The 17586-nt window shown below is 37.7% G+C and overlaps 1 protein-coding gene across 2 annotated transcripts in view; it reads right to left on the bottom strand.

The window, feature by feature from the left end:
• Positions 1 to 1432: 1432 nt before the first annotated feature.
• NLGN4X (neuroligin 4 X-linked) overlaps positions 1433 to 17586 on the bottom strand; it is a 294535-nt gene continuing 278381 nt past the window's right edge. For both annotated transcript variants that reach the window (XM_044432627.1, XM_044432636.1), the window contains exons 4-6: positions 16266 to 16451; positions 11417 to 12206; positions 1433 to 2887 (exon numbers count right to left, since the gene is read on the bottom strand). In XM_044432627.1, the coding sequence (XP_044288562.1) occupies positions 2044 to 2887; positions 11417 to 12206; positions 16266 to 16451 (1820 nt within the window). In that variant the 3' untranslated portion in view covers positions 1433 to 2043. The remainder of the gene's footprint in view (positions 2888 to 11416; positions 12207 to 16265; positions 16452 to 17586) is intronic.

Here is a 17586-nt window from a genome sequence, read left to right as displayed (position 1 = left end):
AAAGGGAAGCATATACTGTTTTCATTTTCTAACAAGCAAGAGTCTGGAATGGATGACATCAGCAATTTTGCTCTATCACCAATCCTCTTTTTGCTATTCTCAGGAACTGCTTTCTCTGACAGGAACAGCATGGAGTTGAGTATATCACATCACAGTGAGATGTGAAAGTAGCTATGAGTTAGAACATCACAAGGTGTCTATTCTAAAGGCAGAAGGCATCTTGTGTCAGATATGAATATCTTGAGATGACCCATATAGCAGTGCTGTGCCCTTCTCATTTTAGGGAAATAAAACTATAAAATACATCCTGGGAAATATGTGATCTGATGCACAGCAACCCTGTTCAAATATCTTTGGTTACCATCTTCTAATTTTAGTTTTCTAAAGACAAAATATAAACCATTTCCCACTTATTCATAACCCAGTTCTACAACAGCTGAACTTTACATAGAGATGCCAAACTTCTTACTGAGACAGCTGGTTTCAATGCCAAGCACCCTGTTAAGGGGAATGAAATGAAGATTTTTTATTTTTTAAAGATTTAATATTTCAAAAAGCAAAATGATCCAGCTTCTTCAAGGCAACTCACCTATTGTATGTTCCGTATTGTTTCTTTCTAGCTCTCCACAGCATCCATCCCTTCTGTGATTTAACAAAATTAACCAGCCCAAATAGTGGGCTTGGTTGAAAATGACTACTGGGTTGTATACTGACCCATCCATATCTTTTCTTGTACTTTATTGCAACAGTAATTAAAACTATTTCTTGCCCATCTTCCAAACTTGGGGACCATCTGTTCAATGTAGCTTGAACAGTTGCCTTCTGAGCTCAACTTTTTCTGCAGGCTGAACTAATTTTCTTCTGAGAAAAGACAGACTTTTTATGGGACTGTTTCTTAAAATGCATCAGGGCATTTGAAATTGGGAAGTAACATTTCATGTCATATTAAATATCAAATACAACAACCCTACCTGAATATAACAAGCTTTAAAAAAAATTCTTCCAATCCATCTCTGTGTTGCAATATCATGAAGGCTAACACAAAAATTGGAAAGAAAAGAGAGAAAAAAGAGGAAAAAATCTTAAGAAAACAACCCCAACTGTTTGCTACCTATGAGTGCCTTAACATGCACATGTGTAACCTGTAAAGAAAAATCTGGCAGGCCACAGAGTTATCTGCATCTTCTGTATGACACGCCATGTCCTCCTAGAAATGAAACAGTAGGGAAAAACCTCATGTCTTGGTTTACCACTAGTAATTAAGAAGAAAATCCTCCTTTTGGTCTGGAGGAAGCAGAGGTGATATGACTAATGTTTATACACATAGATCACAACTGAAAGCACAACCTTTCTAAAAGCTCTTTTCAAACTGAAAACATCAATAAAAGCTTCTTCTTCTTCTTTTTTAAACTCACAGCTATGTACATTTTTTTTACAAAGTTTCTTAAATATAGTTCAGGCTGGCAAGTCATCTCTTTGCACAGAACTATACGTATTTACTGCATAGTCAGTCCTATTTTATATATATAATAAAATCTTATTTCCCCATTCTGGATTACAGCTTCTTATGATGGGTAAAAGCCCATGATGATGTCTTTTAGTATAACAAGGGCCATTCACGGTATGGCACATATAGAACATATTTTTAAAATTTTATTTATTTAAAAAAAAAAACCTGTACAGTCACTGGCTCTGTGTTCCAGAAGTTTCTGCTTCTGTTTGTTACACTCAATACATATCTTTTTATAACTGACTTTCTTCAGGCCTCAACTCTTAACTTTCATTCAAAGTGGTTGAGATATTAAAGCAGTATCCTAATAGCAATGTACACATTTCACATTTCACAGGGTTTGAGAAGGTGATCTTTTTTAGAACATCAAAGTTCCCATGGAAAGGATCTGTAAGAAAATTATGTCTGCCTTTCTCTTTCACCTTTTTTTAAATTTTGACAAGTTGCTTGATGGAGAATGTGGATTATTTTTTCTCTTTTCTTTTTCTTATTTTTATTCTTCCAGGTGGCACAAGGTGGGGCAAATGAAAGAGCTATACCCTAGTGGTGGAATGTCCATGGGGCAAATTAGTACTGTTTTGTCCTCCGCTGAAAGTGTTGAAAGTATGCAAAGGCTGCATTCCTGTTAATGTGTTTGGAATCATGGTTATAGTGTTGGGGGTCATAAGTGGAATGTCATCCGGAGATCTTCTAAGAGTGAGGGTGTAATCAGGTGGGCAGGTGAGTCTCAGGGTATCGTGCGCCTGTAGTGACTCGCACTCATGATCATGCTCCAGCTGTTTCATTTGCAGTGACATAATCTCTTCGTTCTGTATATGGGCGATGTCATTGGTTGTGTTCCGTTGAGGACTGGGGCGCCTGTGTGTCTCATGACGCCTCTTGTCTTTCTTATAATACAGAGCTGCAAATGCTAAAATGTTGAGGAATAATAATGATGCACCAACAGCAATGGTAACACTGAGCTCTGTGGAATAATCTCTCTTGTTTTCTATTAGAACGCTTGTATCCTCGGGAGATGTCTTCTGGGTATCCTTTGAATGCTTTGGATTGTTGCTTGGTGTCATTAATGGACGTTTGGTGGTAAACTTTCCAGGAGAACGCCGGGTGACATAAGGGAATGATGTCATGTCAGGAGGTGGCACCTTGGTTGTTGTGGAAACATACTGAAATATTTCATTCAGGTTGTGCAAATGTGGCACCAGTTCTAGCCAGAAAGCAACTTTTGTTGCTCGGTAGTGATCCCGGACTCTGGGTTTCAAGCCAATGTGTAAATAAAGTTGGTCCTTTGGATTATATTTAGACCAGGCCACTTCTTCAAAACGATTGGGTTTTGTATGGATAAACTTTGTATCCTGGGGAACAGGCTGGTTTGGATCCCTAAACAATAGACAAACAAAATATTATTACAAGCAATCAGACCTCTCACAAGAACTGCATACTGTACACAAAGTGTTTATAATGTTTGCTTCCTGAAGGCCGAGCTTTGGGATACAAGGCAATGGGTAAACAGAATTTGTTTTCAAGACACTAACTAGACTAGGTAACTTATTCAAAAAGATGGTTTGTATACAATTTACATAATGCTATTCTGTTTTGTATAGATAAGGATGGATGGATCTATCTGTTTTGCTTTCTATAATAGCATGTTTCAAGCAGAAGTTTGTTCTGTTTCATTTCTGTATCAGTTTACCAATCTTTGCTTCTGAATTAAGCCCACAGACAAACACTGACAAATTGCATGCCTTTTGATACAAACTTTGTAATACATTCTGCATACATTTTCACCTAATGTCTGCTTTCTTGAAAGAGAATGTTGCTAGTATATGCTTCTCCCACCTCTCCATAGTGTATACACTTCTTAATATTGTACCAACATTCATAGTACATTACACTGAATTTTACTGAAGTTTCTTATTTTTAGTCCCATACAAAAAGGTTGGGCAACTCGTGGCTATGCTAGCAAGTGTCGATAGGAATCATAGGCCAAATTATTTAGAGGGTCACATGTTATATACCTCTGCCACACAGGTCAAGGGTGCAATCACATGCATGTTTAGACAGAAAAAGAGCTGTGGTTGTGGGACTTTTTCTGTCTAAACATGCATAGGATTGTGCCTCATATTATTTCAGAAACTACAATACCAGGAATGCTTTAACTGAGTTCAAAGACATTTTTGAGGCAGCATATGCAATTTTCAGAATGTCCATAAGTATTGTTAAATACTACCAAGTTTCCTTCATTGTTCAAGAATGCAGGTGCTGCAGGCAAAATTATTACTTAACATTAATCGTAATATCATTCTATTCTGTACTAAATGGAGCATTAAAAAGGGGAAAAAGTCAAAATAAAATTTGTAGTACATCTTTGCCTATGCATTACTCCAGTCCCTTAACAACCCTCCACATGAACACAAACTCATACAACAAACACAAAAATCAGTTTTAAGAACATAAGAAAAACCGTACTGGATCAGAGCAATAGTCTACCCTGTCTAGTCCAACATATTGGCCAACCAGCTGCTCACAGGACTGAATGAGCAGGTTATGTGTGGAACAGCACCATCCGACCTATGTTCCCCAGGGACTGGAACACTGTCTCTGATATTGAAGGCAGCATATAGTCATCAGGACTAGTAATGATTGGTAAGGTTTCCCCTCTAAGAATATGTCCAATCTCATTTTTTACAGCAACATTTGCAAACAGAATGTATGGTTTCATCGATAAATATATTAGAGTATATCAATGTGATTTTATAGTTGGCAGACAGATGGCAGATTTCACTATAAGAGTAGTAAGTGTAATAGAGGTCACATGTAAGGAAAAATTAAAAGGATAATATAATTGAATAGTTTTGATTGTGTGGAATGGCCAACAATGAAGATGTTAATAGAGATATAAGGATTTGGAACACTATTTAAAGGCATAGTAAATAAATTCAGAAAATTTCGCAACTATGATAATGATGGGATAATGGAGCAATTATCCCTAAGAAGAAGTAGCAGATAGGATGTCCCCTCTCCCCAATATTGTTTGCTTTAGTTATAGAATAATAGGAATGATAATAGTATAAGAGGCATAGGATCTGAAAATAAAACAAGAATTAGCTTATTTACTGATTATATTTCATTAACAATAAATAATCTGTTTAAAATTATGGCCATGTTAAAATACATTTAGAAGAATTTGGAGAGATAATGGATTTACAGATAATGGATTTTTATGTCATCAGTTTTGCCTTTATATCCAATTATGGAATTAGAAGCATTCCTGAAAATTTGAGAGGACATTTGAGGAACATTTTGAGGAATAAACAGTCAAAAGATTGGTTTGAGAAACTGAATAATAACGAAAAGTTAAAAATCGCATTAGAAGGGGGGTAAACTTGGTTTAATGTGGTGGACTAAGGACTGGTTAAAGAAAAATGCTGGATGCAGAGACTATACCAAATTTGAAGATATGATAACACAACAGGAAAAGTAAGATATGTAGATGAAAGGGATAATAAGTAAAATTTATAAGATATTGCTAAAAGTGGAAGATCGATACGATTCTCTTAAAGTGTCATAGGAAACAGATTTAAGAAGAAATGTTAATAATGAAGAGTGGGAAAATATCTGGTATAAAAGAATATTAAAGTGTATGTTAGTAAGAATAAAGGAAACTTTTTATAAACTAGTATGGAAATGGTTTTCTGACTCTGGAGAGTAAATATTCTATGTTGGATGTGGCCTGGAAGTGGGTACATATTTCTACATGTGGTGGGAATGTGAATATATAATGAAAGTTTGGGAAATGTTTTTTAAATTAGCAGACAATGGAATTTAAATATTGCAGTAAAACCTGGAAATGCACTATTGTCAATATTTGATAGCGAGCAATGGGGATAGAATAGTAAAGAATCAATAACAAATTTATTATTGTTATTTGATATTGTCTATTTGATTTCCTGCTTCAACTGGCCAAAAGTCACTTACTTCTGCCAAACAGGACTCTATCTTTATCTTAAGAACATCAATAAGCTTGCAAAGAATCTTTTTAAACTCCCTGGGCATTCCAGTAAGGACATCACAAAGAAATTTAAATCAGGTGTTGTTTGGAATGTGATTGTTGAACAAGACGCGATAAAGAGACTTTATTAGAGACTTAACAGGGATCATGATTTCTATGTTATTTACAAATATTCTTAGCACACCCAGTGGTGTGTAACTGTATCTCTCAGGAAACTGGAATCCCCCAGCTCATATTCTATACTGTAATTTGCACAGTTGATCATCAAAGACATTATCACGAAATGCCCAGCCCAAATTTCAGCTCCTATGTTTCACATATTCTCCCCTCATCAACCCATAAACCAAACTTATCTGGGACACAAAAGTACCCCAGAGGTTCCCTATGAAAAGTACTATGGGGTACTTTTATTTCCCGAACAATAGGGTCCAATCCAAGTAGCAAACGAAGGTTCAATACAGATTGTCTTGTTCTCTTTTAAAGGCTAAGATTCTTAGCTAAATCCTCCAGCAAACAGAATTAAAATCTGTTCTAAAAGGTTAGTAGGCCAAACTACAGTGATGCAAAGAAAAGGTCAATGGACCAAGCTTTGTTACACAGATTTTCTCATTTTGCATAGCCTCAGGAAGTATTAAATCTTAAATTACCTGTACTTTCTGAGAGCTGAAAGCCATTCTTATGTTGATGGAAACCTCCTGGGGGAAAATTTTAGCCAGAACAAAAGCTTTTCATCTACAGTATTTTTCTTGGCAGAGGAGATTTCTGTCTAGGGTCAAACATGGCCCCAAATTCCACTAATCCTTTTCAGACTCAAGCCTGCATTTCCACTCATAGCATCTTTTCTTGTGGGTTTCAACCCAGAAAAGCTCATGTATTAAAATAACTGAATAGCTAAATGTCTATTTTTAGTTATAAACTAAACTGTACCCTTTAAATGTGTACACAGAAAGCCAACATAGCTATAATATACAACAAAACCAGTTATACTTGCATATATCAGAAACATCTCCATAGTGCCTTCTATTCTTATCCATATTTTAAACATTCTGTGGTGAAAAGGATAGTAAATAAATATGATTTTGCAAGTATGTTGAACCATGAAGGGTTGAAGGACAGAAATGGAGCTAGACCATCAGGCAATGGCTATTTTTTATTCTAAATGTTGTATTTGGGTCTACAGTCTTTTTCCTTAGTCACATTTCAAGGTCTACCTTTGCTTAAAGGTTAGACATACAATACAATGAAAGTAATGTGCCTTTTGAGAAGTAATTTGACAGTTGTTTAGCAACCTTGACCTGTGCCTGAAAAACAGTTCTAGAAGTGGGCCATTCAACAGCCTGCTATTTCCAACCAGCAGGAGATTTATGTCAGTTAGAATAGCAGTGCAGCACTTCCAAATAATGCACTGAGTGGTAATTGGACAGTATCTTTCTGGATACTACTTCTTTGTGACAGTTACTCAGACCCCCCAAAATGACCAAAATATTGTTTGCTTGTTGTGAAAAGATGTAGCATTAAGTGAGATTTGTCATCTTTCAGCCTCACAAGCAAAACATGCCCATTGTGCTTTAGGCAGTGAACCAAGAGAGCTAATTATATCCTAGAAAAGCCAAGAAGTATAATGAGAAAAGGAGTAAGTACTGGAGACAGACTCCTAGTGCAGCTAAAGAAGCATACATTTGAATGCAGCCTGCTGCATATATATATATGTATGTATGTATGTAGGAATAAGGAACTGTCCATACAACAGGATTTGCTTGTGGAGTTCCTCTCCTAATCCTCATTTGGTGCTGTTTCCCAAAGAGAACATCAGCAGCAGAACAAATAAGCTGCTAGGGAAGAGCCTCATGGCCAGCCCACTGTTTACTCCCCTGCCCCACCCCACCAAACAGTTGACTGATAGAGACATTCAAATTTTCCTTTCCATCAAGCCATATCCTTAACTGATGTACACTAAAGGGAGGAGAGCCAATCTGCACCCCATTTTTTACGGTGGCAGTTCAGTAAGAAGCTGTTCTTCTACCCCCACAACTACTCAGAGGAGTCAGAACTCTGGGACTGAGGTAGGACTTCATGGGGGCCTCACTGGAAGCATTTGTGGGCCAAATGGTGAGGATACATTTATTTATTTGATTTGCATGCTTTCCCATTAGCAAAACCAGTGGTTCCTCTCCATGTTGTAATCTTCAATTTTAATGTACTGTTTTTACTTGTGCGTTTTGATTATGTAAACTGCCCAGAGAATTGTCTTCACTAATGGGCAGTATAAACATTAAACAAGCAAACAAATAATAGATTTAAACCAGTCACACCATTGCTGAGTTCACACATCATGACAAGCAACCCCGTGTGGTTTCCACGGTGAATTTTTATTTTTGGTCCAGATGTGCCTGACAGATTATCAAGTAGTTTCCACTCTCCTCCCACCATTGCCACATATCTCATCAGGCATCCAGCTAGAAACTCAATCTCACACTGGATAGCAGGAGCTACTGGTACAGCTGGAGCTCTTTCCAGAGAAATCTGTGGTAGTTGCAGAACAGGAACAATGATAGCTGGGTTAGGATGACTGGTGAAGCCATGGTGAAATGTTAAAACCACAGAATCACTGCTTCTAATCATGGTTTTTGAAATCCAAATGTGACTTGCTGAAATACTATTGCAGTGTTTGGGCAACACAACCGACCATCCTGCACTAGAAACCACCTTGTCATGTCATGTGAACCCACCTACTATGTGAAGAGAGAGCACATTTTTAAACTCTTCATGAGACTCCAGTTTAACCTCTAGTTTAAGCCCAGCACCACTGCTATGTCAAGTACACTGAAATATGGAAAAAGTTCAGCATAAATTTTAACATTTAAATAAAAGCAATTTTAATGTCTTGTGTTGTGTGTTGCATTAGAGCATACCCAATGCCCAGGCTACTCACAGGAGCTCATGTATAGAGGCCTTGGTAAGAATGTCTTGTTGGGATGACAGGTCCAAGAATCTTGTTTTAAAAGTCAGATTGCAATAAGCTGAACAAGTGGAGAAGTTAGACTGGATCCATATACAGGACCTTTTTTGCAGAAAATACATAGCCTTGACTTCAATTTTCCCAAGAAAATATTTCTCTTGGTGAAATAATTTCTTTTTCATTATAACCTACCCCATAAATGCAAGAAACACAGTGCAATGTTGACCTGGAATCTTTAGATCATATTGATTTTCCCTTTCTGATGATTCTACATGCTGTGATTGTCTTTAGTAACCATGATTTGCTCTCTTTCTAAGAAAAACCCCAAGACTTCAGAATTTCTCATTCTTCTCCAGAACAGAGCAACTTCAAGGTTATTCACTTCTAAATGCTATCAAATCAGAGCAAATTTTTAAAAAAGTGGATTTTTTGTGATAGTCAGTCTCATTTCTACCTAGTAATCATATTAATAGTTGGGTGCAAATAAAATGATTAATGACCCTGCCTAAACATTTGTGCTGTCTTTAGGAAGCACAGTATAAACCCAGGAGATAGTACCAGTTTATGTACATCCAGCAGAAATTAGCTTTGAGCAGGAGACCTACAGAAAATTGCTTGAAATTCTGAATAATACTAACAGCTGGGATCATAAAGGAGCTCTTGTAATCCTTAGATAAATGCTGAAGTCTAACTTGTTAACACTTTAGAGCAAAAATAACAACAGTAATATACATAACAAGCAGATAGGGGAGGACTCGACACCATGGAAATGATTTTACATACACTTTAAAGCTACATGCTTAGCTTTACAAGCACGGTTTGTTAGCTGTAATAACATCTGTAATTATGTGAGGGGGATTCTGTTTCATAATTGTTTAGCTGAAAGTTCATGCAGTGTGGTTCCTCTGCCGCTCCAGTGTGACTGGTTGAGGTTGGTGTCTCTCATCCTTCCGGCCACCCCATTGCCAAAAATTTCCCCCACTGCCCAATATCCAGAGAGCATATAACAATGCACAGGCATAGTCCAACTTCTGGATTATAATTTATTTATATCCTAATGTTAAAGGAGAATCCCTTGATTCCAATATTCCCGCTGCAGCAAAGATCCATTTAAGCTATATATCAGTCTGGAGAACATTATCCACACCATACCAACTTTGTCTCTCCACCCAATTTTTGCAGGGCTCTTTCATTTTGCCAGGCTTGCTTCCAGTCCCATTTTAAAAGCCATGTTCAGGGGGTTCTTCTGGGTCAGAAAATGCTGGAGTCTTTGAGTGTATTATTGTTGTTCTTAAATTAAGTGACAACGTACTTTAGGATTATGGACTCCGCTATACAATTCAAGAGCAAGTAGTGGCATTTCACTCTTACTTCAGAAAAAGATATATTGCTTCCCAGTTTCTCTGATGTATACAAGTAATTGCTTGCTTTTTGTGATGGTTATACAAACTATGGCATGCAATTGGTTTCTTAAATACTGTGAGATCTGCTTAAACTTCTGGGCAGGTCAGGACATTACGCATTCTCTAAACTCTCAGATATTGCAGTATACTGTTCTCTGCACTGCAGTACAGCTGCAGCGCTGAAAGCCCAGTTCTGCCATTAAACATTCATTGCAAAGATTTATGGGTCCTTGGTGTGCCACAAGGACATTTATTTTAATTCAATAGTCAGAACAGAAAAGAGAAAGGGGGGAAATCAAATTTCAAAAGCAAAACCAAATCAACAAACTCTTCTTACACTTGGGAGAGCATAATGCTGATCTCTGTCACAGTATCTTTCCCACAACTAAATTAACAAGCACCTTGTGTCCACTTGTACTATTACGTTTCCTTATTTGCTATCGCATACAGTTCCAAATATGTACAAGAAATTTATTCCTCATTTTAAAACAATACACATAATTTTTCATTCTACTCATAAGAGTGGGTAGAAAAAGGTGTTTGTGCAGTTCTTTCTAGATCTATCTCTTCCCACTACTCTCTTGGTTTTAAGAAAGATACCTCTGTAAACCTGTGGGGGTAGAACCAGTGAATTTGTTTGATCTACTTAATACTTTCTTTCCCCCTCACCATGCTTTATAGTCTTAACCTGAGGCCTATAGTTTTCACAAACTGTCATGGCTTAATAAATGCACTATTTTTAAATGAAACAGTGATGCATCATTCTGTATACTAGGTCCTTAAAGACGCCAGTGAAGAGAAAGAAGCTTTAGAATAGAAAAGAAAGGAGTTTAGATAACACAACAATAATTACTACTAGGCTTGTCATAGAGTCTGTCTACATAACAAACCTATATATTTGTTTAGCTTCTTAGCTATTGTTCTCGGACTAGGGATAATATACTGCTAAATTTTCCTATCCTCCTTCCAAAGATCTATGATGCTGAGCATTTCCTGTAAATGAATCATCATCAAATTAAAGTAGTTTCTGGTTTTACATAACAACAAGTACCTCTTCCTAATGAGTAAGCCTGTTTAAACTAGGGTTTAAATAGGATTAATAGAAATTGTAATTCTGCACAGTTTCAGGGGCCAGACAGAGCTCTGTTGCTGTTCCTTTTGTGGATGATGGCCTACCACCTTCTATCCTGGTTCTTTGGGGTGGGGTGGCATCAGGTAATGGAAGGTTCTTTCAAATCTGGCAATAGCTCACCTGTTGGAAATACTCTGCATGGCAGAAGAAGGATGACCAGGCATGTTTCACTGTAGGAATTTGCAGAATCAGAGAAGAATGAGCCCACCTATCTGTTTACAAGTGTACCGGCAGCACCCCCAAAGTCACCATTTAGTCTTGCTTAACAGCACCCTGAAAACATTGTTTTAAATCTATTGCAAGTAATATTTTGTAAGCACAATTTGCCCCTCAAAGATCAAATGCTCAGCTGTAGCATCTCAGACTGATGGCATAAGCACAAACACTGTGTGGCAAAACTTACCCAGTTTTGGCAAAGTTTGTCCAATATGTCATAACAACTGCGCTGAGCATGACATCATTCTTGGAGAAGTTGCAGTTGAACAATTCAGTTGGGCCAATCATGGGAATGCCAAACACATAAGGAACTTCATCACCATGGGCTGAGTCAGCCCAGCTGGGCTTCATTTCACTCTGGCAGTGGTGATAAAATGCATAGAAGTACGTTGGAGAGCCATACTGGGCATGCAGGTCAGCTGTGGCAACAGCTGGTGCAACCCACTGGTGATCAGTAAAGAGTGCGACCAGAGTCTTTCTTCGTGTTTCAGGATTCTCCTTGTCTGCCCAGTCTGTGTACATGAACTTGATGGTCTCTCGCAGTGTATCTTTCCCTTCTGGGTAACCATACAGATTGTCCACAAAATTGGAAACAGAGAAATCAAAATCATTTGGAGAGACACCCTCTTCATTATCCACAATGCCATCTACAAATTTTAAGCCTTCCCCTTGGTTTACACCTAGCATTATGTCATAGTTGAGAAATTCTCCCTGTTCCATCAGAATCTGAGGATCATCTGGAATTACATCCCCATCAATCACTGGCCCAAAGGCAATGTGGTACGTAGCTGGCGTGATGGTTTGCTGAATGAGTTCTTTGTAGTTTTTATTCCGAAAGCATTCAACTAAGTCTGTAGTGTCCAACGTGTTGCAGCCCACTTTTTCTGCCAAAATCGCAGTGTACTTGGCAGGCTGGTAGTTCACTGCCCAGCTGGACAGGGCTGTTCCACTTTGTATGATTGCCTTTTGGAACAGACCTGCAGGTGCAAAAGTTAAAATTGAAATACATGAAGAAGCAGCATTGAGAGAGCAAAATAATCTTTTGTATGTTATCTAGAGGAAGTGCATTCTTAGGAAAGAGAAAATGTGTACAAAAATAACCTGTTTTTAATTCCAGCTTCAGCACCCTAGCCTAGTAACTTTCCTTGGCTATGCTCCTAGCTAAATTCTTCCTGTTTCTTAATGTTCATCATAGGAAGCATGGAAAATTCAGTCTGCCTGTCTAAGGATAAAAATGTTTCCCAAATATTCAGCACAATCACATCCTGTTTGACATGTGGATAGTAGCCACAATCTAGAGCAACAAATCCATGTATGGCCCAAATGTTGCTGATTTTTCTATTGTGGAGTTCCTCCCAGTAAACATGCAGAAACAACTCAGAGTTTTAACTGAGAAAGATGCTTTTGTTTTCCATATGCCATGAAATGAGTTAAATTAATTATGGAAAAAGGATTTTCATTTGCACTTTTTGAACAGGTTGAGAGGACATTCCTGATACAATGCAAGTGTCAGATATGATCAATTACTAATTCAAGTTATTGGAAAATGAAGATTAGATTTTTTCTTTGTTACAGGTAGTCTAAAATATGTACCATAATTGAAATCTGTAGATAAAACTGTCGCATCACATTGTACATATAGGTTTTCTTATTAACATATTTCCTGGTAGCCATTCAGGATTACAAATTGCTCCTGGGTGACTAGATGGTGACTAAGTAACCCTGATCTTTTGCACATTTCCCAGTGAAAGTCTAGTCCTTAAAGCAGAACAGAACATTAGGACAGGCTTATTTAGACCCCTGTTTTTTCCTAATCAAAGATCCATTTTTTCAAACATTGCATTTTCCAGGGTTTATTTTTTCTGGTTTTACATTCTCCTAGATGTAAATAAATGGCAAATTTAAATGCTGTTGGATGTCACGTTTGACAGGCAGTTATTTTTTTCCAAGCCCTACAAGCAACCAAGTCAACAATTTCCAGTTGCTCGAAAGGTTTAGGATGAAATTCATGTGGAGGCAAGGCACTCTTCAATGAGGGCAGAGCTTCGCCCACCAGATCTGCAAGGACAGCTTGTTTAAATCCACTGTCTTATTTCCTACAGCTACAACATCTCTGGTAGAGTTTGAAGATTTCCCCCACAGAGGAAATTTTAATCCCAAGATCTGGATGGAAGGAGTGTGGCATCAACTAACTCATTTGGTTGCTTTTCCTGTAGAGCACAATTCCCTATTTGAAGGGCAGATGACAAAGGGCAATATGAGGGCAGTGTTCTCTTTGAGTGCTAACTTTTCATATTTAAAGGGTTCTGGTGTGAAATTTAAAAAAAACGAATTAAAAATAGCCTGCAAAAGCAGTGGCCTTCAAGTGAGCAGGCAGACAGATCATCTAGTTGTAATCTTGCCAACACAGTGCGCTTACATGTATAGCAATATTATAAAATTTGCAACTATACATATAAATGAACATATGCCAAGTGTATGCAAATTTACCACCACCTCCTCCTCTGCATCTTTTTCTTAGTACTGGATATCCTGTTCTGCGAATGTGTAAGTGGCCCTCCTAATGCTGGGAAAAGCCTGCATGTGAATGACAACTGCAAGCAACCTTCTCTTTTTGTGCCAGACTTGCACAATGAAAAAAGTGCAATTTTCCTGGTGTGCAATTTTCTTTTGTCTCATAGAAGCCATGCAGTCCAGAAAATCATGCTACACTACTTTAATATGGCTGGATTACAAGAATGTTACTCTGCAACCTTATTTTGCATCACTTAGATAGGTATTTCTTCATTTAGTCATTGATCAGATTAATAAATCAGAACGTGTTGCTAACTATTCAAAAGGAATTGGGAATTTGGGGTCAGATTCAGTAACAGATTGTGATTTCCATGCTACGCTCCAGTGATGTGAAGCAACCTGACGCCTGGTCTAAAGCTGTTCTGCATCACTAAAGCACAGCATAGCAGATGGATATACAGTATATATATATATATATCCCAGATGACTTGAATTCCAGGTAATAAAAGTATACGCTCTTTTAAAGAGCACATAGGTAGACTATCTTGTCTGGGATAGTATAACAACTTCAAAATGGATGGGGGTAGAAAACTTATTGAAATTGTGTGATTTATGTTTTATTTTTTTTAACTTAGCAATCAAATCAGAAAATAATCAATTCTGAATTTTGTTTGACCATGATTCACCTGGCAAAATATATTTGCTTCTCAACTGTGAGTTTGCTAGTGTGTTAGTTGTGTTGTGAGCTAGATTCTAATTATCAGGAAGATAAGACTGGGAGAGGGCACTATCTACTTGGGGTATATGCTCTAATGGTGCTAGCAAAAAAATCTATTACAGAATTCCCCAATGCAGTAACATGGGCATTGGTGCTTGCTATGCTTCCTTCCTTCCATTTCTTTATCTATTTCTCCTCCCCAGCAGCTGAGTGAATATGGCTCCTGAAGCATTCTGAAGAAATGACGGCAGCTAAGCCATTACACTACTTTGCAGCTTCCACAGCTGTAATGGAGGAAGAAGCAGGATCCTACCAGTGCCTAGCAGATATCAGAAGGAGTTCTGTAGAAGGCAGGATAACAGCAGACAAAATTGTGGGGAGGTTGGAAATTAGCAAAGTCTTGGGGAGGCAGTGAGGAGTACAGGACTGTTTAGCAACATTGGGGTCTGGAAGGATAAACTAGTTGCCAGGGAGGCAGTAACAAACGACAGAGTGAGAGCAAGGGAGGAAGGAGTGTGTCTTACATGAGCACATGTTAAGTGTATGTGTGTTTGAACAGATATTGAAAGGATGCATACGTAGGAGAATGATGTAAAGTGCATGCATGTTTGCATGTTTGGCTGTAGATCCGGGTTTGAGAAAAGATATGCACGGATGGCTTTTGGTCTTCAGAGATACAAAGAATGTGAGGGTTGAGTTGACTAACAGAAGGGAAATGGGTAGATCAAGAGTTAATTAAAGAAGAATTAATTAGCGGTATTGAGTTTGGAGATAATTATTTGTGAGTGATCTTCCTTGAGGTGATTTGTGGTAAATAGCTGGCTTGACTTCTGTAAAATATGCATGTTGTTATGCTATATCGGTATTCAGTATTTGGCATTGGGTATAACGATGGGAAAACATCAATTTTGGATTGGTAAAATACTCTGAGCATTGTCTCCCCAGTCATTTTATGCCCAATTCTCAGTTGTCCCTGTTATCATTGCTCACCCTATGAAGATGGGGAGTCCACCCAGTCCAGTGACTCAAAGAGAGATTTGTGCAAAGTTGGACAAACTTTCATCAGACACTAAAGTAGGACTGATTCTGCCTTCTGAGGAAAATGCAGAAATCAAACTGGGGATTGGGCATGAGATAAATATGAGCCTGTGTTCAATAACTTGTGTATGTTTTTAACAGATGTGCTCGCTCTCACATTCAGAGATCCAGATGGGGCACATTTTGCAAATAAAAGTGGAATTCTCTTAAATGGTTATAGGGGTTGTCTCAGGGTTTCCCTTTCCAGTTTTCTTTCTGTGAAATAGGTATTTTTTTCTGATTTGTGGTGTCAAATGTGCTTTGGAATTTTGAGCTTAAACCCACCTTCTGCCTTGTAATCTGTTTCTATGGAAACAGATTGCTTGCCATTTGTCAGTAGCCAGACTCCCACAGCAGCTGTTTTGTGACAAGTGACATCCCTCATGGCAGCCATCTTATGATGATGCCCTTGGCAGTTTATCATATTTCCAACTGTACGCACTGGCCCAAAAAGGTTGGGGACCTTCCAAAGGTTCCAATTAGGAGAGATTACTGAGCCACCTAAATGCTCTTTTTCTTTTTTTGTATTTTGTGCAGAATGTTTGTCCTATTTGGCCTATGGAATATATCCCATAGAAAATTTACCTTCTCAACTGGATTAGTTTAAAAAAAACAGGGAACTGAATTATCACAAAGTTGACATTATGATACCTAAGATGTCCCATGGATGTTTGCAATCCTCTAATAAATTATGTAATTCCTCATATTAAACTAGGAGGATTCTTACCTTCTGAATAGTGTGACAGTGTCAATAGACTAACACAAGATGCTCCTGCCCCTGATCCAAAAATTGTAACTCTTTTTGGGTCTCCTCCAAATGATCCAATATTTTCTTCAATCCATCTTAAAGCTTGGATTTGGTCAAGCAACCCATAATTGCCTTTTGCAGCTTGATCTCCAGTGCTCAGAAAACCTATAAGGCAAAGAGAACATGAGTTAGTGAGAAGGAATAAGAGAGAAAGGCAAAGGTAATTTTAACACATCAATCACGTAATTAGTTACAGGGCATGTACATATTCACAAACACACAGTTCCTTCTTTCTCGTTCCAACTTTCAAAAGGTCATGGTCCTAGTTAAGTATCTTTAATACAAGCTTTGAGAATATTTCTTCCCTCTTCCCAATTTGCACAGAATTCCATAAAAGCGGGAGTCCCTATTGCTTGCTTTTTCATATGCACTTAAAATTAATCAATTACAGATTGTCTTTCCATGTGCTAGACATCTGGAAATTCTTACTGGATAGCAAACACATTTAAACGGACCTTAAACAAGCTCCAAAGGCAAAGCAAGAAAGGAATTCTAAATTCTGTCCATACTGCACAAGGAAATGAAGGATAACAACTTCTCACAAGGGTTCTTTCAATAATAAAGATGCTTAGTCAGATATAAAATTGTCATATTGACTGTCCGCACATTACATAATTTATATGTACACATCATAAAGTAATATATGAATGAGGAAGCATCATGAAATAGTGGTGCAGCATAATGAAATGCTAACTAGTGAGCCAGTAAACTCAGTAAGTCAGTTACCCAGTAAGCTCCTTGTAGCACATATAGCAAACCTAGATGCATGTGCAGGTTTGTTCTCATAGATGTGCAGAAAGATCCTTATAATGATAAAAAAGAAATAGTCCATTGACAAAGGAAAGGTAATGGCAACATTCGCTAAGGAAAGGATATTTCATAAATTTTATCACCACCTGCACACACAAATAATAAAAAAAATCCAATAGTACTAATGATTTTTCCATAAAAAGGGAAATTGATGAATATTTAGCTATTTTACTCTGGGCACCAGGTTTTCATAGAACAAATCTTCTTTAGCTCTTTGAAGATGTACAAAAAGCTGTACTGCTTTCTACCTCTCTTTGCCCATGTACTCTTTTATCTGTCATACATTATCAGTGAACTGTACCAGCTTTGCAGGTGGTCTTACTATTCAGAATGCCATCAATTACATCTGATCTCCTGTGTTCCACTGAAAGTAGCTCACCTGAAACATTACGTTAGTTCACATCGACTGGAACAATTTGACTTCTGTGCA

This window comes from Varanus komodoensis, unplaced genomic scaffold, assembly GCF_004798865.1.
Source record: "Varanus komodoensis strain SLA01 unplaced genomic scaffold, ASM479886v1 scaffold1, whole genome shotgun sequence".
NCBI lineage: Eukaryota > Metazoa > Chordata > Lepidosauria > Squamata > Varanidae > Varanus > Varanus komodoensis.
This window is presented reverse-complemented; position numbering and strand designations above follow the sequence as displayed.